General features: G+C 42.1%; 1 protein-coding gene across 2 annotated transcripts in view; it reads left to right on the forward strand.

Annotated features, from left to right (window-relative positions):
• The window catches only part of CCDC102B (coiled-coil domain containing 102B), a 306869-nt gene that overhangs the window by 104654 nt on the left and 179335 nt on the right, over positions 1-22880 (forward strand). For both annotated transcript variants that reach the window (XM_074985854.1, XM_074985855.1), the window contains exon 5: positions 17239-17448. In XM_074985854.1, the coding sequence (XP_074841955.1) occupies positions 17239-17448 (210 nt within the window). The remainder of the gene's footprint in view (positions 1-17238; positions 17449-22880) is intronic.

The following is a 22880-nucleotide window of genomic DNA, read 5'->3' on the forward strand; positions in this document are numbered from 1 at the left end:
GGCATTTTCTGCATTCTGGACTGTTTGTCCTGCAGTATCTGCTTCTGCTGCCTGAGCCTGATTCTTCTGACACTAACCCAGACCACATTTTTATGCTTAACTCCCCAAGTGTGCACCTTCAGTCTGTCTTGGGTTCTGATATCAGGGAAACCTGACCCAGTTTGCCCTCATGACATCCATATTTACTCTGACTGCTAGGTCAGACCACCCGCATTCTGGTTGTGACACACTGTCAATGGGAAAATCATGCTTGTGCCTACATTTTTGCCCGGTATAGTTACAAGTAACATTTCTGAAAAAGGTGTAGAGAGAAGGTTGGGGGAGGTGAAAGGTTTCTTTTTTATGAAGAGAGAGAAGAAAAACTTTTAATAATAGGTAAAAGCATGCAATATAAAGGGTAGTCTTCTAAAAAGTATAGTTTTTTAAAATCAAGTTGTTATTGAGCTGATATATTTTTTTCCCAAATAACAGGTATAAGTAGGAATCGGGGAATATGGGCAAGCATTTGAAGGAGAGCCTCAGATAAACAGATTTACAAAAGGATTGTCCACTGAATGCACACTTGGATTCTTGTTGTGCAAAGACAATCATTCACACACTACACACTGCACGCTAGGGTTCTCAATGAGCAGTGTGTAGTGGGTGAATGACTGTCTTTGCTCGACATCTGATCGATTTCAGTGGGATTTCATGAGCCTACAGCATGTGTAGCACCAGGGCTATAAATATCATGTGAGCTATCATTGGTACCATGAAACCATTTCATAGTTGTTTGGTTTTAATTCTGACTGTTGAGATTTTGTTTAGGATTGTTTAATGGGAATAAATTTCCTTGTTCTTTACTGATGATGTTTAACTCCTGTTTTTTAGCTGAGCATACTTCAGGACCTACACCAAAATTAAGTGGAAAGGAAATTTGAAAATATAAAGGATAAAACTAGTGCACAAACCAATATGAACAGAGAAATCAGTGAATTAAGAGCAGAGGTAGTGCTTCCCCCTCCACCCCACTGCAGGCATTTCTATCTTCTTACACTAATTCTCTGCATATTTATTAAATAATAGGTTCTATAAAGTTTCAGTGAACAACTTTATGCATCTTTGGAAAATTTAATTACTTGTATGCAAATCATTGTAATGGCCAATGTCTCCTGTACACAAAAAATTCTCTAATAACGGGCAGGCAGGGGGAAAAAAAGAAGAGAAAATTTGCTGGTTTGTTGATACTTAACAGCAACATTGCTCGATGACATCAGCTTTCAGCAGATTAAGAAATATTTGAATGATGCAGAAAGGAAGAAATATTTTATTTCCAAGGGTGTCTGAGCTTAAATGCTTGTCTCATTGCAAGTAAAAACTGATTAGGAAGCTCAGTCTGTTGCTGGATTTAGTGTCTCATGATATTGTCAAATCCACTGACATATATCATACATTAGGTACAGCTTTTGGTGGACTTGATGGTGTTCGTGGAAGACAGTCTCACGTTAAGAAACAGAGTAAATTTAGTTTTATATCTTATATTGAAATGAAGTTTGAGATCCCCGTCAAATAAAATTGTGCCAAAAATCTGTCTCCTCTTGCACAGTGAAAGTTTCAAGGATTCTGGAACTCTTTTTTTTCATATTTTTTAAGATGAGAAAGAAGTAATCCAGGGTTGGTCATCACTGCAGTATTAATTATAGCACAGAACTGCTAAACATCATCCACACTGCATGACATTTATGTCTGTAGATCACTGCCATCCCTGATGTGACAGCAACATTGTGGAATTTCACACAGTCAAGCAGCAAGGATTGCCTTTGCATCGGTCCTTTCAGACCCTGAGGTCTTCTGCAGAGCTCACTCAGCTTTCATAGCCAGTATATAACAATAACCAGTGAAAATATCAGACAGGTGAAAGCAGAATACTAAGTGAGACAAATTATTTGAACTCAAACATCTCAGGCAGCCGAGTTCATCTGCTACTGAATCCCCTGTCCAGCATCTTCAACCTGGAAATAGAGAGCATGCATGAAATGGTCTTCCTATCCCACGCTTACAGAGATCATAGTAGATAAGTTAATGCCTTCCATGCGTATTTGTTCACTGTTGGTAGCTGGGAGATGGGATTTGTATCATCCTGACCACATGCCTTACTACTTTTTGTAGGGTGGTGGCGGAAGGTAATGTGAGTTTCTGTCACCAGTGAGAAACATCACACATGGACCAGCCGTGCGCAACTTAGCTATGATTGGCTGAATTTAAGAATGGATACTGGCAATCAGAAAGTAATCTTTGACAGAAGTTCATGTTATATGTTCAGAGTAACTAAAACTCTTGGTACTAGAGGAAGTTTGGCAAGAGCATGCTAATAATACAGGGGTGAATGATGATATATTGATAATTGCAAAGGGCTAGGGCTTGAATCTGCCTTCAGTTCATAGAACTGACACAGACATTGGCTGGGTCTCACGACATGGCTTTCCCTGCAGATCAATGCTAAAGAGTAGCCTTGAAATTGCAAATGGTTGCTCATTAGCATGCTCCTGTGGCTCATTAGAATAGCTGCATGAGAGCTTGGACTCAGCAGAAGCAGGGTGCCGGCAGTAAAGAGGCCGTGTGGACGTGCCCGTGCCAGCAAAAAGTCCCTTTGTCACCGTACCCTTATGTCTGGCTGTAGGCCTCCCAGAGCTCCTTCACCTTCGATCTTCCTTGATCTGCTGTGTGCTGAGGGTGCCCCTCTTCCACAGCCCCCGCGACAGCCGATTGAAGGCCGCAGCATTCCTGGGTGCCCAGTACTGTGCAACAGCACCTATTCATCGGACCAGAGGTCAAGGAGGTCTTTGATCTCAGCCTCTGTCCTGGAGGGGCCCCTCCTCTTCTGGACCTGGCTCACCTCTGGTGACCCCTCAGGCTGGGTGGAGGGGGCCTCCTGGGAGCCTCGGGTGTGTGGGGGGCTCACCATCTGACTGGTGGGCTGTCTTGCTATGGGCTCAGAGCTGTTGGAGGGTGTGTCTGTCAGAGCTTGTGCTCCTGAGGCTTTGGGCACACTCTCAGCTTCCTGCAGGGGGTTTCCAGGGCCTTGCAACTTTAAGTGGCTGTTCCCAGAGACTATAGAGCCCCACTGAGCCTTACTACAGCTCCTCCACACTCCCTGCGGCTACCGCCGTGGAAGACCTGCTATTTTGAAAGAGCGGCTCTGGAATGTCTGCGCAGGCCCTATTTCGAAAATCAATTTCAAAAGGTGCTGCTCTTCCTGAAATCGGATGGGAAGAGCGATTTCTAAATGTGCATCCCTTTGCGCCAAAAACGACTGACTCTGTGTGTGTGGACATTCTGCGGCCTCTTTTGAAATTGGGCCCCCTTTCAAAATTGATTTTGAAATATGGGGCTAGTTTAGATGCACCCTAAGTCAGTGGCTCTCAACCTTTCCAGGCTGTTGTAACCTATTATAATATTTATTATAAAATGAATAAATTCGAATAAAAATGTTGTGCTTATGTTTCAGTGCACAGTAGATACAGCAACATAAACAAGTCATTTTCCAAATAGAATTTTAGTTTGTACTGGCTTTGCTTGTGGTTTTTATGTAACCCATTGCCAAACTAAGCACATATCTAGATGAGCTGATACTTCTCCTGGAAGGTACTCCCTGGAATACCATTGATTATGTAAGGTAACCAAAAATAATGTTGAGTACATAGATCAAAATAGATATTACTACTGATTTCAGTACATCACTCCTTATTTTGGTTGACATGGGAGGAGAATCAGGCCCCCATTTTAGGGGGCAGCAGGACATAAGCAACAAAATTCCCAGTATGGCTGGATCTCTCCAGGTTTCTGGCTCACTGAGACACCAAGGATCTCCTGAAGCTTCCATTCATAGGCTGGCCAGAGGCCCCCACCCTGAAACGACAGATGCAGACCCACCTGAGTGGGAGAAGAGGAAGCGACCCAGGGAAACCAGGCAAGAGTATAGTTAGGCGCTTTCCTGATACGAAATCAATGTGTTGTCAGTGGATCCCCGCTGATCCAGTAGTGGACCACTCCACCGCTGTTAGGGCATTAGGCTGTGACACACTGAAGTTGACAGGCCCATGTCCCCCTGTCACCCACTCCTGGAATTTCAGTACTCCCCCAGCCTTGTTCCAGGAGGCCTGTGCTCCTCAGCTCACCTTAGCTGAGTCCCATAGATTGTGCTTGGTGTTCAGCCTTAACTGACTTTCTAGATTTTATTGATGCTCACCCTTACCTGGGCTGATAGACTGCTTAGCCCATCTATCCTGATTACAGACCACATCCAACCCATTGCTTTGATATCCTATGAGGACTAGGCCTCAGGCTCATAGACTTCTCAGCTGCTCTGCTGTGATTGCAGACCAGAGTCTGCTACTTGTTTGCTACCCTGCCCTGACTGACGGCTTAGGGCTCATAGTCTGCCTTACCACACCTTTACAGGTATAGTGAGGAGGTATAGCCTCCCTCAGTCTCTGAGGGAGGAACAGCCACGTAGCCTAAATTTGGGTTGGGTGAGTTGGCCAAATGACTTGTCAGTTACTGCTTCAACATGAGTGAGGTAATACATTTTGCTGGACCAGCTTCTGTTTTTGAGAGAGAAAAGCTTTCAAGAGCTCTTCTTCAGATCTGGGAAAGGTACTCCAGATGTCACAGGTAATTGCAAGGTGAAACAGATTGTTTAAATAAATAACACCTATTCCAAGGGATTTTAAGGCAGAGTGGTTATTTAACATCTTCACAGTCAAAGGACAAAAATAGGGACTTAGTGGTTGAAAGTTTGTTGTAATGAACCATAGATCAGAAGGTATCTGATAGAATATATTACCTCACCCACCTTGTTTTTCTAATACCCTGGAACTGTCATGGCTGCAACTACGTCATACAGTCACATACTGTGAAATATTACAGCAAGAATGACCTGATACTAGTAACAATCTTAGTTTTTGATTTCATTATGGTCTCATCTTTTTCAAGCCTTTTGAAATCTCTTGATTACTCACTTTACTACATTAAAGTGTGCCAGTTATTGGGAGAAAACAAGGAGAACTAAAAGCATCTTGATTTGCTGGACTCTTGTATGTCTTTATTTGTATACCAGCCCTTCTACAAGTCTGGTGGCTTATAAACAAGCTAAGACAGATTCAAACACAGAACTATGGCTAAAGCTTCATGCAAGTTCTGCTCTTCTGACTATGACATGCAGCTAGAATGGAAAAACAGTTGTTGAAGTCTCATAATATTTGTCCATCTACTGTCAAAAAAGAGGAAAACTACTAAAATATCGTTTTCTGTGCATTCTCCTTCTACTTTGCCAGCATCATTACAAAGCATGGAGTCTTTTGCTGAAGATGGTGACACATGTTAACAACAAAAGTGAAGATCATTTTTTCATATACTAATAAGAATTTTGCTATTCTAACTCCTCTGCTTGGCAGGTCTTCAGATGGTCATCAAACTGGTATTGAGAGCCCAGAAAAATAACCTTTGCTAGCAATATTTATGCCAGCAAAACTCCATTTCATATAGTCAAGTTTTATATGTATCCATTTTACAAAGTACTAAGAAGGGAATGGCATGCAGGAAATCTTTTGAATGCCAAAGACAACAATGTGAAAAACAGAGTTGATGGTCTTCTTAAACTAGCTCCTCATAAGTGTGATGAATTGAGCAATATTTGAGATGAGGGTGCCATCGACTTCATGGTAACAACATCATGGCTATGTCTACACTAGCCCAAATCTTCGAAATGGCCATGCAAATGGCCATTTTGAAGATTACTAATGAGGTGCTGAAAAGCACATTCGGTGCCTCATTAGCATGCCCAAATCTTCGAAATGGCCATACAAATGGCCATTTTGAAGATTACTACTGAAGCACTGAAATGCATATTCAGTGCCTCATTAGCATGCTGTCAGCTGCGGCTCTTTGAAATTGCCACTTTTCACTGCCAGGTGGCTCGTCCAGACAGGGGTCCTTTTTGAATGGACCCCGCCAACTTCAAAATCCCTTTATTCCTATGAGCCAATAGGAATAAGGGGATTTCAGAGTTCCTGGAGTCCTTTCAAAAAGGACCCCATCTGGACAAGGCGCATGGCAGCGAAGAGCAGTAATTTCAAAGAGCCAAGGCTGGCAGCATGCTAATGAGGCACTGAATATGCATTTCAGTGCTTCAGTAGTAATCTTCAAAATGGCCATTTGCATGACAGCATGCTAATAAAGTGCTACTTGACTGCTTTTTGTTTTGATAGTGCTTCAGTAGTACTCTTCAAAATGGCCATTTGTATGGCCATTTCGAAGATTTGGGCTAGTGTAGACACAGCGCACAAGTGTTTCACTCATTCCAATGCACAACTAAATATCACCAAACAGCCCAATACATTGATGGTATGTTTAAATATGTAAACAATGAATTTGGTCTACAGAACATTAATTTGGTTGTTATTGATGACACAGCTAATGTGAAAGATGTTTAGGTTTTGTTGATAAATGAGAATCACACCTTCTGCTTTATGGATGCGCTGCTCAGATAATGCAACTTTTTATCAGCAATGCTGAAAATCTGACAGCTTTCTCATCACGTGTCAAAAGCTGAAAAGTATTGTCAGTTCTTTCAAAAACAATAGTACCAGCAAACATTTTCCACCATCATTTAATACAGACCTCAATTTCATCCACACTGAGTAAGTCTTGTCACAGTTGATGGGCATTTTTTATTACATGTCTCCAAGAGCTTCCAACATGAGCAATGGCTGTTCAGTAAGCTGCTGCTGAAGAAAAGGTGTCTGGGCCTTGGCCCCAAGTAATCTATACTGACACTCTTGACGTTGATGATGTGAAACTTGAAATGCATTTCATTGATTTCACTTATAATTCAGTCCATCCAGAATATGGGAGAATGACAGTTCTACATTTTTCTGATGCGAAGAACAAGGTTTTGAACATTAAGAACACCCTTGTGAGAATACTGAACCCAGTCCATTTACAAAAACTGAAGAGAAAAAAGATTTTGACAAAATATCGGAGAAAAGTTACTTCCACACATAATGATACCTACATACTTGATCCACGTTTCCAGAGTCAGAACTTTCTAATGATGCATTTGAAAGCAGATTGTGCTATCATTATGTTAGGGAGTGGAAAGTAGGCAGTTGTCTTGCTGGTTAAAATAGGATCCAGTCAGGAATTCAACCTCAGGATCTGAGCTGGAGTTGGAGGCCAGGGCTATAGTCAGAGCCAAGGGTGGGGAATGGGACAAGGCTGGGGGCAAACAAGCACATGAATTATCAGATCCATGGCTAAGTGCTTTGAATGGCCACTGGAATGCTTTTGCTCCTGGGCTTACAAGCATGTCTTCTGGCTCTTCCAGCTGATTGGGCTGTAGCCAGCCAGAAAGCCCATGGCAGAACAACTTTGCTTGTTAGTTTACCTGGAGACTGGCTCTTCTGCAGGCCTTAATTCCTGACATATAGTGGCTGTGGCAAATTTTAAAGTGTATATGAATGAAAGAACAGCACTGATGGAGGTAGCAAATTACAAAGCAAGAAGCAGTCTGTTGAGAATTATAAAACAGTACGGAGTACCATCCCAGCAGTTCAATCAAAACAGCTTTACTCTATCATGATAAAAAAGTGTTGTCGTTCTCTTTGAGTTCCAGCTACAGTGGCAGATTTTGTTTAAATTTATTTAGATACCTATTTCTGTGTATTGCTGTATGCATGGAATGAAACTGGTTAGCTTGAGGAATTGTCCATTTGCAAACAGACTCTGAAGCTCCACAACTAAGAAACTTGTGACTGTATAGCACACTCAAGATTAGAGGAGAAAATTACATACGAAGGGCTGACTCAGTATTCATCAGATTCAGTGAAAGGAGAAACTGATGAATTAGATGATGATGACAAAGATACAGATGAGGCAGTTGAAACTGCTAAAGATAATAAAGAGCAAGTAGTTTGAAATCTGGCCTGTTGCCTACCTAGTACAAGTTCATTTAAAATTATTGTTTTCTTTTGTAATTGCTGTGTGTTTGTTCTATTTCTGGTTAACAATTTGTCTTTTGTAACTGTTCAGTTTTGAATAATAGTTGCTTTTAAATGGTACTATAGTATTGCTAAAAGGGCAATAATAACAGTCTTTCATTTTTAGTACATCATTTCATAGTGTGGTGAATTAATAATTTCTGGCTTTTTTGCAATTAAGGTCAGGTGTCTAAGGCTAAATCTCTTGTAAAGCTATATCTCTTGTAGATCTTAAGCTCTTGCTCTTTTTTTGTTACTGTTTTAATAAATTAATGCTTTAAAATATTTGACAACCTTTTACTTTATTTGACAATGTTTGATCACTCAAGTGGCCAATAGTTTTGAACTAGTCAAATACCCAACCCTACTTAGGAATGCAACAGCTTTGGTGCTAAATTGTATCTGGAACAGCAAAACTTTATATTCTTTCTTAGTAAAAGCTCTGTGAAACTATTAAATTATCAATAGTTCTTACCTTTTAGTGGGTATTTTTTTCGATTTGCTTTTCAAATTAAGTGTGGCTGGGAAAGTTTCTTTTTCAGCACAATAGTTTAATATCTTCTCTTCTGTTGAAACCATTACTTAACAGAGAAGTATGTTTCAAGAAAGATTCTTTCTCTTTATCTTTTAATAGAGAAACATACAAATCCTGTTTTTCCCTTCCTTAATTATTCTTGTAAATCAGCTTCAGAGTTTATAGTGGCAAATCTTTCATGCCATGGTCCATAGTTCTCATTACTAATGTCCTGAATTAATAGCTTAAGTCCTTCACTATTATAGTCTACCATATGAAGTACAGGATCTCTGTGTTAAAACCTTTCCTTATTTGAATATGTGTGTTTCTGAATGATATTTGCATAATGCAGTTTTCATAATTAAAAACCGGAATATTATTGGTAAAACGGAATGCTCTTTAGAAACTCTTTGTTATATTTTAAACATTTTGATTAGTTTGATTTCCCAGCTTTATCTGCAAGGGGATTAGTCTTGCCATTAGTTTCAGTGTTAGAAAATAAAAAGCAGAAAATCCTAAGAATATCAAAGAGGAGTGGGGAAGAGTGTTACAGTACTGTGCAAACTAGGTTCAGTCTCAGTGGCTTGTTATGTTGCCAAAATGATTGACAACAGGTTTGGGAAACCCAATTACACCAGTCTCAATGCAAACACAATTCTTGTGCTCTGATGATTGCTCTGGCAATTCATGAGTAATCTACTGCCAAGCTAATGTTGCGTATAGCTGTGACTGTAAACAGAACCAAGATACCTGCAGCTTTTGTGAGTCCCAGAATATCTACTTATTTTTGATAGATGGAAATATTTCTTCTCCTCCCCACCAAACATCATAATATGAAATGAATACAGTGTGGGTATTCTCAATTTTCCACCCTTTGTTGTGGGTCTGACTGCTGGATTGGAATAGCATGGGGCCCTGAGGACTCGACTTCTGCAGGGTGCTTTACAACTGTTTATAGTTTATTCTAAACTCAAAATGATTAACAGCCCATTGTTGAAACTAACCTGTTGCTGCTTTGGGATTAAGCAGAGTATACTCCTTCCTTTAAGATGCAGACACTAAATGACTTTCATGTACTGTGTATAAAGTTAGGATTGCAAAATTAGGTTTTGCAATCAAATCAAAATTAGTGTTTAAAATGTACTTTCATTCTTTGTATTTTAAGTGCATCGAAATGGCTGTGGAGCTGTTTTTAACAGTAAAAGAATGTTATGGATTTTTAACTTTTCAGTGTTGATCTGTTCAAATTAAATCACTTCTGCAGTTATTTGAGTCAGGTTGCCCAAGTCTTATTTTTGTTGGGTTCAGCAAGGACTTACTTAAATACACAAGTTCTAAATCACTTTAGGGTTACTTGCAGACTATGCAAAGACAAATGATATTGAATTGGTGGGGGCTGGAGTGGGGGACACGAGGGAGCAGCAGTGCTTTCACTGCCCTGCTTTCTTATCAGTTTTACAGCTCCCATTGTGAAACTGACAAGACAGTTACAAGATATTTCCTTTTCCCAAAAAACAACTATAGCTCACAAGTGGAAGACAGGAATTGGTGAATTTGTACGGACAATGCAAGAACCAGTAAATATCTTTGCCCACTATTAATTCTAAACCTGAACCTTTTGCTTGTTTTCAGATAGTTTCTGGTTAATTTTTAAAATTGTCAGGACTACTGCATTTAATTTTCCCTTGAAAGTGAAGCACAAAATAAAGAGACACTCTTTTTATGGCACTTGCAGCTGGTCTGAAAATTGATCCAGATGGTTTATGACAGAGAATGATCTTGCAAGATTTTCAACCCAAAGAGATATGAAATCCATATCAGATTTGTGTTGCTCTTCCTAACTTAATTGCAGATGTTCCTGACATTTGCTTATATCTGCATTTCATCTACTGTTGTCTAAATGTGACATGAACAGTGCTAATGGTAGGATCAAAAGGTGAAAGAGGATGTGTGGGCAAATATCAGAGGGGTAGCCGAGTTAGTCTGTGGCTGCAAAAAAGAGAAGTCTTGTGGCACCTTATAGATAAATATATATTTTGGAGCACAAGCAGATGCAATGATGATGTCACATTGTGTGCAAATATTTTACTTGGAGGTCACACTACGAATATAAATCCCATAGGTGGTGTCTGAACTAGCTCTCAGCTTCGAAGGGAGAATGGTAATTAAGGTGTCAGGAGATTACTAATGACGTGCTGTGGTGCATATGCAGCACTTCATTAGTTAAAATCTCCCCCGCAGCAACTTCGAAGTCTGAAACTTTGAGGTGCCAGCTTGCGTGTAGCCACGGGTCAGCTATGGGTACTTTGAAGTGCCCACGCTACATTGAAGTCCCTTTACTCCTCAAAATTTAGTCTAGACACAGCCATATTTTCCCAGTATTATATATTATTTGTCTTATCATCTCATCTAGAAGCCCCAGCCATGGAACAGTAGTCTAAGTACTATACAAACACAAAGCAAAAAATATTCCAAGGAACTTTCAATCTAAATGTGGCAAGAGACAAAAGATGACTATAAATAGACAGAAGGGGGAGCAAAAGACAAAAATGCAACCTGATAAATACTTGTCTCTGAACACTTGTAGTCTAAATGTTGCCAGGGTATTTGTGTGCACCACAAGGCAAAGGAGAGTTTTGAAACCAACTATGGGAAGTAGCTGAAGGTGGCTAGTGTAGTAGTTTTGCTGTGGTTTACAGGAATCATGCGCTAAACAAGCAGGGCAATGTGGCAGAAAGTGCCAAGTGTTTCTGAAAAAGTTTGTAAGTAGTGAGTAGATACATCATGGGCTGACTGTAGTAAGCATTGACATGACAAATCCATAGGAGTGACTGAGAGATAACTAGGGTGGGGTTTGGCCCTGAAGATGCAGATTATCTTTGATGATATGGAGAGGGGCAGCCCATTCAGGAGGTGACATGTCAAAGTGACAGTCTAAGAAAATGACCTTTGTGGCAGCATTCTGAAAGGGTACGGTTGTGGCAAGACTGCATTTGTCAAGGCCAAAGGAGATTGCAGTAACTGAGAAGTGAGATAATAGTGTTGATCCACAGGTCTTGAGAAAGGACATAGAAGAGCTCTTGTGATGATGAAAATTAATATTTTTAAGTGTATGGAACGATGACTCTCATATGTGGATTTCTTTACTTCTTATTTGAAAAGGGGGTTAACATAACATGGCATCATAAGAATAATCTTTTCATAGAATGCTATTGCATAGAGAGCTCTGAAAGTTATTTGTACCACTAAAGTTCAGTACTTCTATTTACTCCATATTAAATGTTATACTAATTGTAAACAGCACATCCAGGTCTCTGTTTGCTGGCATTTAAGCAGTACTACTGTTATGAGGGATCAGGTAGACATTATGGTATGTTTTAATGCTACGTTGGGTCCAATAAATGAAATTAACTTGTAAGATAAGTAGTTGAATTTATCTGGGTTATTTCCTTAAGAAGAAGGAAAAATAAAAGGGGAAGAAGAAGGAAAGAGTCTGGAAGCATGCAGGAATGGTACAGAACCATGCAATACCAGGCCATCTGTAGTGCTGCAGATTCAGGAGGCTAGTCAGGCAAATGGAGTTTATAGTAAAAAAATGATAGTGCTGATATGGTGTTGATCTGGTACTGCTGTGTGAACCATAAACAGTGAAGGACATGTGTTAGGTACAAGTGGGAGTGAGCTACCTCATTGCCAAATGTAAATACAACTAAACCGCCAAATAGTTTTCCTTGCAGCTTTTTTTTTTTGGGGGGGTAGCTTTTTACAGACTAGAACAAGAATGATTAAAGGTCTAGAGAACATGAGCTATGAGGGAAGACTGAAAGAACTGGTTTTTTTAGTTTAGAAAAGAGTAGACTTAGAGGGGACATGATAGCAGTTTTCAAGTACCTCAAGGAGGGTTACAAGGAGGAGGGAGAAAAATTGTTCTCCTTGGCCTCTGAGGACAGGACAAGGAGCAGTGGGCTTGAACTGCAGCAAAGGAGGTTTAGATTAGACATTAGGAAAAACTTCCTAACTGTCAGGGTGGTCAAACACTGGAATAAGTTACCTAGGGAGATTGTGGAATCTCCATTGCTGGAGATATTTAACAGCAGGTTAGATACACCTATCAGGGATGATCTAGATGCTGTTTGGTCCTGCCAAGAGGGCAGGGAACTGTACACAACGATTTCTTGAGGTCCCGTCCAGTTCTAGTGTTCTATGATTCTATAGGTTGCACATCAGTAAGTCCTCTGTGCCTCCTTATATGCACATTATTCCAGTCCAGGAGACAGTGGGGAAGGCTCAGAGATTTCTGTTACCACCGTATGATATATTTAAATAACACATGTTACCTGTGAAGCATTAACTGTCTTCTATTCATTAATTTTAAATGAAAACTGCTTTTCCAGTTTGTTGTTAATCAAATATGATTACAAATATGAATTACAAATGTGCTGGTCTCTAAGCTAAACACAGAACCTGCATTCATAAGCATAGCTAATAACTGAAGTATTTTAAAAAGCCCAATTCAAAATAGTCGAAAACAAAAGACAAAAACTTGTGCATCATAAGTATTACCTGGCCTCGGTTAGCTGTTCCTGGCCAATGGGAGCTGCAGGAAGTGGTGAGGGCTGGTCCACCACTTCCCACACATCTCATTGGCCAGGAATGGTGAACTACGGCCACTGGGAGCTGCAAGCAGCCATGCCTGAGGGTGATCAGGTGAACAAATCATCTGATGGCCAGACACTACTATCCCTGAGGACCTGCACGTGACCCATGCCCTGGAAGTTCCTAACCCCTGCCATAAATCTACAAGAGCCGTGAAAAAGCTTTAACCCTACAGACATTTCTTTGCTGTGTAGACATACTCCAAAGGGCAAATGTGCATATAACTGATAGTGCAGCCCTAAGGAGGTTGCCAAGGAGAAAGAGAAGGAGTCATTTAAAAGTAAAACTATACACATCTGTACAGGTGATCCCCATCTGCTGTTACTCTGTATCTTATGAAAAATGCTTTATCACCACAATGACCACAATGAGCATTCCTCACCATGAGTTCAGAACCAGAACTTTTTACATCTTCTTTGGAGCCCATAGTATGATGTTGACCTCTTAAATTTTTAAAAATATGTTACACATTGTTTCAGTCTCCCTCTAGTTCTGATAAAGGTGCACCAGTTAGCCACAACGACACATAGGATATGGAGTTTCAGTACAAGTTGTTCTGCCAGATCCCTATACCCTGGAACAAAGGGACTACTTGTATAGTAAAAGCTGTATTACCTAGCCCTATACCAACCAGAAAGCTGTATAAATCAGGATTTTTGTGCTGCATTGAAAGTTTGGTTTATAGTACAGTTGGTGTGGGCTCATCAGGCTCCCTGCCTGGCTCCGTGTGGCTCCCCAGAAGCAGCAATATGTCCAATAAGCCAATGAGAAGTTCAGGGGTGATACCTGTTGGCAGAGGCACCATACAGAGCTGCCTGGCCAAACATCTACCTGGCAGCAATAAGGACATGTGGCTGTGTGTGGAGAGCCACCCAAGGTGAGCACCATCTGGACCCAGCACCTCAAAACCCCTCCTGTATCCCAACTCCTTGCTCTGAGCCTTCTTCTTGCACACCAAACTGCCCTTCCAGAATGTGACCCCCCCCACATCCTGTCCCGTATTCTGAACCCTCAGTTCCAATCTGGAGCCTCAGCCTCACCCCAGAGCCTAAAATCCCGGCCAGGACCCTCACCCCTTCCTTCACCCAACCTTGTGCCCCAGCCCAGATTTCCCTCCCACACTCTGAACCCCTTATTTCTGGCCTCATTGTGGAGCCTGCATCCCAAGGCTAGAGCCTGTACCCTCTCCAACATCCTATCAGCTTTCCTCGGCCTGCAGCCCCCTCTCACCTCTGAACTCTTGGTGAAGCAGAATTTTTTACTAGCCAATGTGCCCTCTTCTCCCAACATGTGAGATAACAAAGCTTTTACTGTACAAAGGAGACAGTGATCAGTGCCTATGACCATTTAGTCTTTTAGCTCTCTGTGGTAACTATAGAGACATGACATGATCCTGCAATGGCACCAAGCAGACTGTTAGTCTGGTCAGTCATTGACTTTAATGAAATTCCACAAGGAAACAGAAGTCTGACCACTTGGGTCTGATTGCAGGAAATAGTTAAATAGTGCCAACTGATATGGTAGGTTTAGTGGTGTATGTACATGTTCAGTCAGAAGGTCAAGACATTACTACTGACCTCTGAATAGGGGTCTACTTTGTAGAGTAAAATAAATCACATTTGTAAGTATTTGTAGGACTGAGACTTCTGGGGGAGACAGATGGAAAAACCTATGAAATCCATGAGTAATCCAGCTCTTATCTTAATGTGCTTGTATAGTTACTAATTACTTTTTATATTTGAGAGGGGGACGAGCCTGCAACTTGATTTGCCCCAGGTAATACCATGCCTGAGACTAAAAGTTTCTGAATTATTGTGTCTCTGATGCTGTGAATGCCTTCCTCTGCTACAGCATTCTCCCTTGACTGTGATTGTTTTTTACTGTTTGGCACATAGGGATTTTAAAATAAAACCCATCAGGACCTTCAAAGAGTAAATCTAAAGTAAGAAGACTGTTTGATTTCTTTCGAAAACCTTGTTGGCTTGTACAGCCTTTCTCTGCGGTAAAAGCTAGCAATACCATATAGCCTTTCACAGTTGTCAGAGCATATAATTTTATCAAATAATTGGTTCTGGTCTTCACAAAACTGCAAGTAACCAAGTTCGTGTTATTTTATTTACAACTTTTCTGCTGCTGTTGATAGAATTCTCCTCCTGCCCTTCTCCTTGGCTCAAGCAGCTGGGTTCTCATTTTGACCATTTCTAACCTATTTAAAGCTTTTGATAAGTGCTGTTATCTGATTTCTGGTACAAAAATCAATTCATTTGACCACTGCTTTTCCTTTAAAATACTGAGAGCATTTGATAAACCCTTGACATAACCTCCATCTACTTTTCTTTGGGTAAATAAAAACACTTTTTGGGTGTTCGTTCTCCATCACTCAGTTAACTGGCTTTTTTGTTGTTGTTGATACTTTATTGCTTTCCTCTTAGTAATGTACTGACCAGCATTCAAAGAGCCTGACTCCCTTGAACTAAAGTAGTGACATTTTCTAAGTTGCATTGCAAAAAGCTGTATTCTCATCCCAATACAAATTACTAAGCAAAGAAACAAGTTCCTCTGGATACCCAGAGTGACAGGGTCAGACCAGAGAACTTGCGGCAAAAGGGAGAGAGGCAAGACCTGGCTAATGAACAGAGAAATACCTCCAGCTAGTGAGGAGCAGTTGATCTGGGGAAGCAGCCAAAGAGGGGGTTGCAACAAACCAATGAGGGCCAGCTGAGCTCACTTGAGGCTGCCACAGGACTGTTTAAAAGGCTTCCCCTGCGGGGCATAGGGGAGGAGAGCAGAAGAGGAGATGGGTGTGGTGAGAACAGAGAAGGGGAGAGTGAGTTAGGGAACAAAGCAAGAACATAAGTGATGCCACAGACAGCAAGGGAGGTGAAGAGTTCCTATAAGAAGTGTTTAGATGCCCCTTGCCCCAGGTGACTGGGGTGAGGGACTCTACCCCAGCTCCCTTCAGCCTAGAGACCTTGGGAACAAACTGCAGCTAAAGAACAGAAGGCCTGAGCTACTGGTGAGATGCTGAGCAGAATGAGGGGTCTGGAGCCCAGGAGCAAGGCTGGCTCTACCATTCAAGGCAGCTGGTTCTAGTAATGAAGTTACCATTTAAAACTTATCCAAGAAAGCCAAGTGTTGAAGAATTATCTTGTGAGTGCTGCAGTAGTAACAAAAGAACCCATTGAATATAAGGCCCTACTAAATTGGTGATGTTGCAAAAATTACAGGCTATGCAGTATTAGGCTTCCTGTGTAATTTTGACCACGGTAGTGCCTTGCACAGGGCTGATGGGGGATTCCTGGTGCTGAAAGCAGGAGCCCCTGATGTCAGTCCTGACAGCCAATGTAAGTCCTGAACCCCTGCTCTTAGCCCTGGTGAGCTGACAGCAGAAAATCATCGGCAAGTAATAATGGACTGCATTGACATAATATTCAAGGTGCATTATTACTTTTTCACAATGTCACATGGTTTGTCTGCACCTCAGCTGAAATTTGACAATCACCCCAGAATTCAAGAAGGTCCTTAACTGAGTAACAATAACAAATTTGTTTATGTTCTTCCTTTAACTGCCTAATTCCAAAACACTTCTTTCCATTCCTTTAAAATTTAAAGAAGGTGTACTATATGATGCAAAGTGTTTTTTCCCCCCTCCTGGGGTGCTCTGATATTAAGGAAATTGCATGTAAAACAGTCTCTTATGACTGTAGTGTACAAAAATACCTTTTTCCTGATTTTTAAGACCATTTACACACACACACACACACACACACACACACACAATAGGGAATAGAACAAGTTAAAAACATAACTGAGAGTGGTTAACACTGACCCTTTTGAAGTCTGACTTGTGCTTTCTGAATGCATAAAACTTCTGAAAAATAAAGAACTCTAGATTCACTTGCACGTTTTTCTTTTTCATGTTCACATTCTTTAAACGTTAATGCATCCCGAACAACCAGGTTAAATTATGTATCAACTTAGTTTTTCTAGTGTGTGCATGCAACCTCACTGAGAAGCAGATTTTACAAATATGTTTTTTCTCATTTTCAGCTGGAGAGGCTACAGTCAGAGAACACCTCTGAATGGGGAAAGAGAGAGATACTTGAAAAAGAAAAGCAAGGTCTGGAAAGAGAGAATAGAAGACTGACAGCCGAGGTGAAAGAAATTCAGGAACTTCTGGATGAGAAAAATAAACTGACGTCAAGTAACTTGGGTTCTGATTACAAAACAGCACAAAGTGAACTACTGGGAAAAAATAAGGTATGAACTTTACTGGGCAGTAGATCCAGACTTATTCCAAGGAAGTTCTCAGACATCAGCACAAATTTAAAATTGGCATTGATCCAGGAAACACTGAAGCATTTGCTGTCATTGCACATAGGAGTTTTCCTGTTTAAGTCCAAGGGATTCATATCTGCATCAAGAAGTGCATGTAGTTAATTGTTTGCAAGACTGGGGCTCTAACGTACTGCTTAATTTTATTTTTGAACGGGTGGCATGTTCTTTGAAGAAAGGTTCGGATGGGTGTTTTCATTCCATAAAGCACAACACTGATAATGCTTTTTAATAGCTTTTGCTATGGCTATTAACTGGTTTTCCACACTGCAATATGAGAAGCAAGCTTATAAGAAATACTAGCAAATTTATGACTAGCAGACTGGCATTGGTTCGGCAGTTAAGGGAAGTAAGGTTTCCCCCCTGTTCCACCTCACTCCTGCTGGGCTGGGGGAAAAAACTGTAAGAACAGGAGCAGGGGGCATGGGCGGGACCACAGTCTTGATGTTTTGCCCTGGCTTAGTGTCAGTGATAGGGCCAGAGCTGACGCTGCAGCTTTTTTCCCATTCCCCATCACAGCAGCTGTGTGGGGGCTGGGAACCAGGGCTGTAGCTCTTTTTTCCCAGCCCCAGCCTGAGCTGGTGAGGGAGCAGGGGAATTTGCGGCCACAGCATCTGGTGGGGGGAGTTGTGGGGGGGCAGCAGACCTCATCTGCGCAGTGCTGTGGCCAAGTGACAGGGAGGGAGGTTGGGGTAGAGGGGCACTTACCTGTACTGGCAAGGTGGAGATCCCTGTTTCCACATGACCATTGCTTTTCTGCTGCAGCTGCCACCAGTGGCCACTCTGCAGTCTGACTATTCCCTGTGCTTGCTGTCCCCAGTGGTGAGTCTGAAGTGTGTTATTTCTCCTCTCGATTCTCCTCCCTTCCCATGTTCTTGGCAGTCTTAGGATTTCAGGCATTTCCCACCATCCAGGCACAACCAGTCCCTCACCTTAGTTTAAGTTAGGGTAAGATGAAGCTGCTTACCAAATTTGGTGGTCGTACCTCTTACGGTTTAAGAGGAGCTCATGAACAAATGTGGCACAGACACACACACTGAAAGTATAGAGCAGATTTCTGTACCACACTTTCTTTTATGTAATCTCACATTCACAGAGTTTCAGATTACTGAGTGTCTATTTAATTTATTGTGTTTAGTATTCAAATATCATATCCTGTTCATTCTCTGAAATAATATCACTGCAAAATCTCCTTCTTCCAGAAGGAGTCTGGATTTGCTAAGGAACAAACTGCCTACATCTTATTTCCTAAAATATCTTTCCATACTATTTTCACAGTTCAGGGCAGCTGTGCCTGTATTCTCTGTGGTTTACCAAAGCCATCCACGCTATGGTTTCCGGCTTCCTAGCCATTGCATTTCTTGTGTTTTTCTAGGCTGCTAAGTTCCTAGTTTACATTGAGCTATTTTCAGAAAGCCAGATTGCTTAAATAGGCCAGAGTCTGTGCTCCTGCTTTTTTCTCCAAGCACTACAAACAGCACAATTACCCACAGTTGCATTATCAAAAAGCCCTTTCTGAACAATCCCTTAATTCCTGAGGTGCAAGTAATACAAAGAAAATATTATAAAAAACAACAAATCCCTATATGCCTGCTAATAAAGATACTAAAGAACTGCTCCCCATCCCAGCTCCAGCGGGAGGCCTACTCACCCACATAGATTCTTGGTATTCATGCATTCTGTGAATGTGAGATGAGATCTTTCCAAGCAGCAGTGTCCAGCCAGACTGTTCCCACACCTTCAACATTCTAATGGCTTCCCATCTGAGGACATAAAGGGGGAGTGGACCCCACTGTCCCTTAGTTCTTTTCTTATTGCCTGTCGTCATGACAATGTACTGTTACAGCCTTTACCTTCTCTTAGCCTACATCTACGTTATCATTTATATCGGTATAACTTACATCACACAGGACTGTGAATAAGCATAGGTGTGGACAGCCTTATATCAGCAGGAGATCCTCTACCTCCAAAATAGCTGCCACCTATCATTGAGTTGGATTAATTAAGTCAATAAGAGCATTCTCTTTCAGTCTGCAGATCTGTCTATGAAATTGCCCCAGGCAGACTTGAACCTGGGACCTCTGGAGCTTCAGGCAGATGCCTCTCCACTTTCAGCTAAAAGCTGCCTTGCTCTCAGCTTAAACTGTGGAGGAGACTTGTTCTTTCTCTGTGAAGTGGTCAAGGTGCCATTACACAGGACTGCACCACACCCTTACGGGTGCAGGTCCCATCTATGCTGCATCAGCATTGCTCCACCTGCAGTGTAGTCATGATTGCACACCACAGGAGAGCTCTCCCAGTAATAGAACTACCACCCCTCATTCACAGTGGGTTTTTTTTTATCTCTGGGGGTGTGGTTCCTGGTGATAAAGTGCTGTCAGGACTGCCACTATTTAGACACCAAAACTTTTGTTGCTCAGGGGGTGTTTTCTCACACCCCCGAAAGACTGAAGGTTTAGCACAGCAAGTGGCAATGTAGACACAATGCAAGAGCAGCTATGCTTGACAGCCTTTGGAAGCACAGCTACAGGCATTCTAGGATAACCCTAGCTTGGTTTGTGCTGTTCATGTACATGTTGTCTGTGTCTCTGCTGGGTGCCTTCCATTGAGTCTAAATAAGAAACAATGAATGGTCAATTGGTTTAGTGATAGCTGATAAAATGGAAAACACCCTGGAGGCTGATAACAAATGCCGCTGCACAAAGACTAGACTGAATGCAAACACAGGAGAGCTGGGGAAGCATCCAGGAAGCAGGCAAAAAGAAGCAGAAAGCAAGAGACAGGAAGAGAGGCACTTGTTATATGGCCTTCAGAGACGGCTAGGAAAGAGCGCTGTCTAGGGATAGCGCAGGCTGAAGAAAGATTTGCCACCATGGGTGGTGTGTAATCGAGGCAAGGGAAGCTATTGCCTTCCCAAAGATTGATGGGACCCCGCCCACAGTGCTCTGGCCTGATGGAAAAGCTGGGGCTCCTGCTGCGACTGAACGGGAGCCACATGGCTGTTCTCAGGGCCAGGTGATTGTTGCCTGGGCCAAAGCTTGGGCCACAACCACACAGATGCCCAGCTGCTGCTGATCTGGGCCCACACAGCTGCTTCCAGAGCCTGGGCTGTGGCTAGGACTGTGGCTGCTGGGCCACAGCTAGGGCCAGGGCTTCATGGTTGCCTGGTGTAAAGCCAACAGACCCAGGTTGCTAGCACCAGGGATAGAACCTGTGAACAGAGGGTCTAAACCCCTGCAGTGTACCATGTGAGCTAAAGACCAGCTGGTGCTGAGCAGAGACTTCACTCATCCCAGATGAGGTCTCAGTGCCTCTGGGTACTACACAGGGATGGAGATAGGACTGCCGAGGCCAGGACTGGGGCCTCCCACTGCTCCCAGGACTCGAGCTGTCCAGCTGCTGCTGGGGCCACCAGGCTGGGAGGAATCCAGGGTTGCCCAGTGCTGGGATGGAGGAAGGACATGATAGTCTTGGAAGTGGTGGAACAGGACCAGGGCCAGTGGCTACAACGGGCTCCAGTAGGCAGGGAAGGGGCAAGAGTTTGCCTCCCCAGCCCGGCCTTCACCTACTACCCATGACTGACAGCTGTGTGGTCCCTAGTATGGGAAACAAGGCTCTATAAATATGCAGACTTCTGTCAAAAAGACACCAGACTCATTCATCATTTTCTTCTCCTAGCAGAAACAACCAACAAGACCCCAAATATTGGCTAACCATGCAAGTTAAAAAGGGGTAATATTGGTGTTCGGTGTGAGGCACAGGTTCCAATAAAAGAATTTTGAGGTGTTAGTTCTTTTGGGAAAGGTTGAACAAATCATGGAGGTGGCTGTTGAACTCAAAGATGTCCAAAACAATATAAAACAAGGCCTAAAACAGGAGCCATGTGCTCTGTAAAAAGAATTGAAGCAAAAAGCTGGGAGCTTCTCAGAAAGGGCTGAGAGATGACCTGTAGGCAGAAATGAAATCTACGTTGGGGCATCAACTACAAAGTGGCTGGGGAGGTCGCAAAGCCCAGCTGCAAAACTTCCAAATCTGGAATGACAAGGTGCATCAAAGAGGTGACTAGCAACTGGACATTCAAGGATAAGAAGGTTTCCCAGCCAGGACAAGGGACATCAGGAAAACTTAGTCCCACATGGATCTTGCTAACAGATAAGAGCAGAAAAAAATTGCCTTAAAAGGGAAATGAAGGAGTAACAAAGCACAAAGAAAGCCAGCCATCTGTCTATGGTACTGGGCTAGCCACAAAACATGGGTGAAACAAGACACTTACAACACATTTCCACATGGTTTATAACCCTACAAACCCCAGAGTAGACAAGTCAGATTGTTTCAACCCAACTGAGACAAAAGCTACTTTCTTCCCCTTCATAAAGTGGTGCGGGGTGGGGGGAAGGGAGAACTCACTGGAAGGCAAATAAGGCTCATCTGAAAATTACAACTCAAAGGGGTGGCTGGATAGACAGTAGAAAACTTGGGTGGCCTGGCTGTGATTGTCCTATAAGTGATTACCAGGCAGCCATCAATCGGAAATGATCAGCTGCTACCTGAGAGGTAGTGAAGAGTCCCTACTTGTCCTGAAGTGGTCAAAGACTTGAAGACACAGCATAAATGGACAACAGACAAATTTATAGAAACTCAGCTAGACTTGGACTTGCAGATCAAGATCAGCAAAAAGAGGCCAAATGCATACCAAGGGGCTGTGGAATTTGCCACAGAATTCAAATTTTTCTATACAGCATCCCATTATCAGCAGAAACAGTCACTATTGAGAGAGACGGAAGCTGATCTCTGAGACCTATTAGTACGGGACTGTGTCTAATATGTAGGATGACAAAGGAGATTCTAATGTTTCTTGACATTTGTGAATAATTGGAAATGAGTATTAAATTCAGCTTGCTAAATAAAGGGAAATTGCTATGAAGGGAAATGGTTTATTTAATGATGCTACCATGAAAATTCTAGCCACAAAAAGGATTGCTCTAAACAGAAGATATGCCAGGATAGAGCTTTTGGTGAAAGCCTCTCACTTATTTTGGGAGGCAGGGATAAAAACAAGTGGAAAGGGCAGAGCTTGGAGGTAAAGGAAGCAGCACCACAGACTGAGTTTAGAACTAGCTAATTAAATAATAATAATTGGATGTTGGCTATTGAGTGTGTAACAGGATCTGTGAAATGCACAAAAATAATGAACATTAGCTCAACTATAAGTGATTAGATCTAACATACTAAAAAGGTAGGGCACATGGAATCCAAAAGTGTATTACTTAATTGGGCTGAACTGGAAATACTGACTGGAGAATGTACATCTACACAATAATGGAGAAAACTGAACTTCTGAGCTTTAAGCAAGAACT

This window comes from Carettochelys insculpta, chromosome 2 (genome assembly GCF_033958435.1).
Source record: "Carettochelys insculpta isolate YL-2023 chromosome 2, ASM3395843v1, whole genome shotgun sequence".
Taxonomy (NCBI): Eukaryota; Metazoa; Chordata; order Testudines; family Carettochelyidae; genus Carettochelys; species Carettochelys insculpta.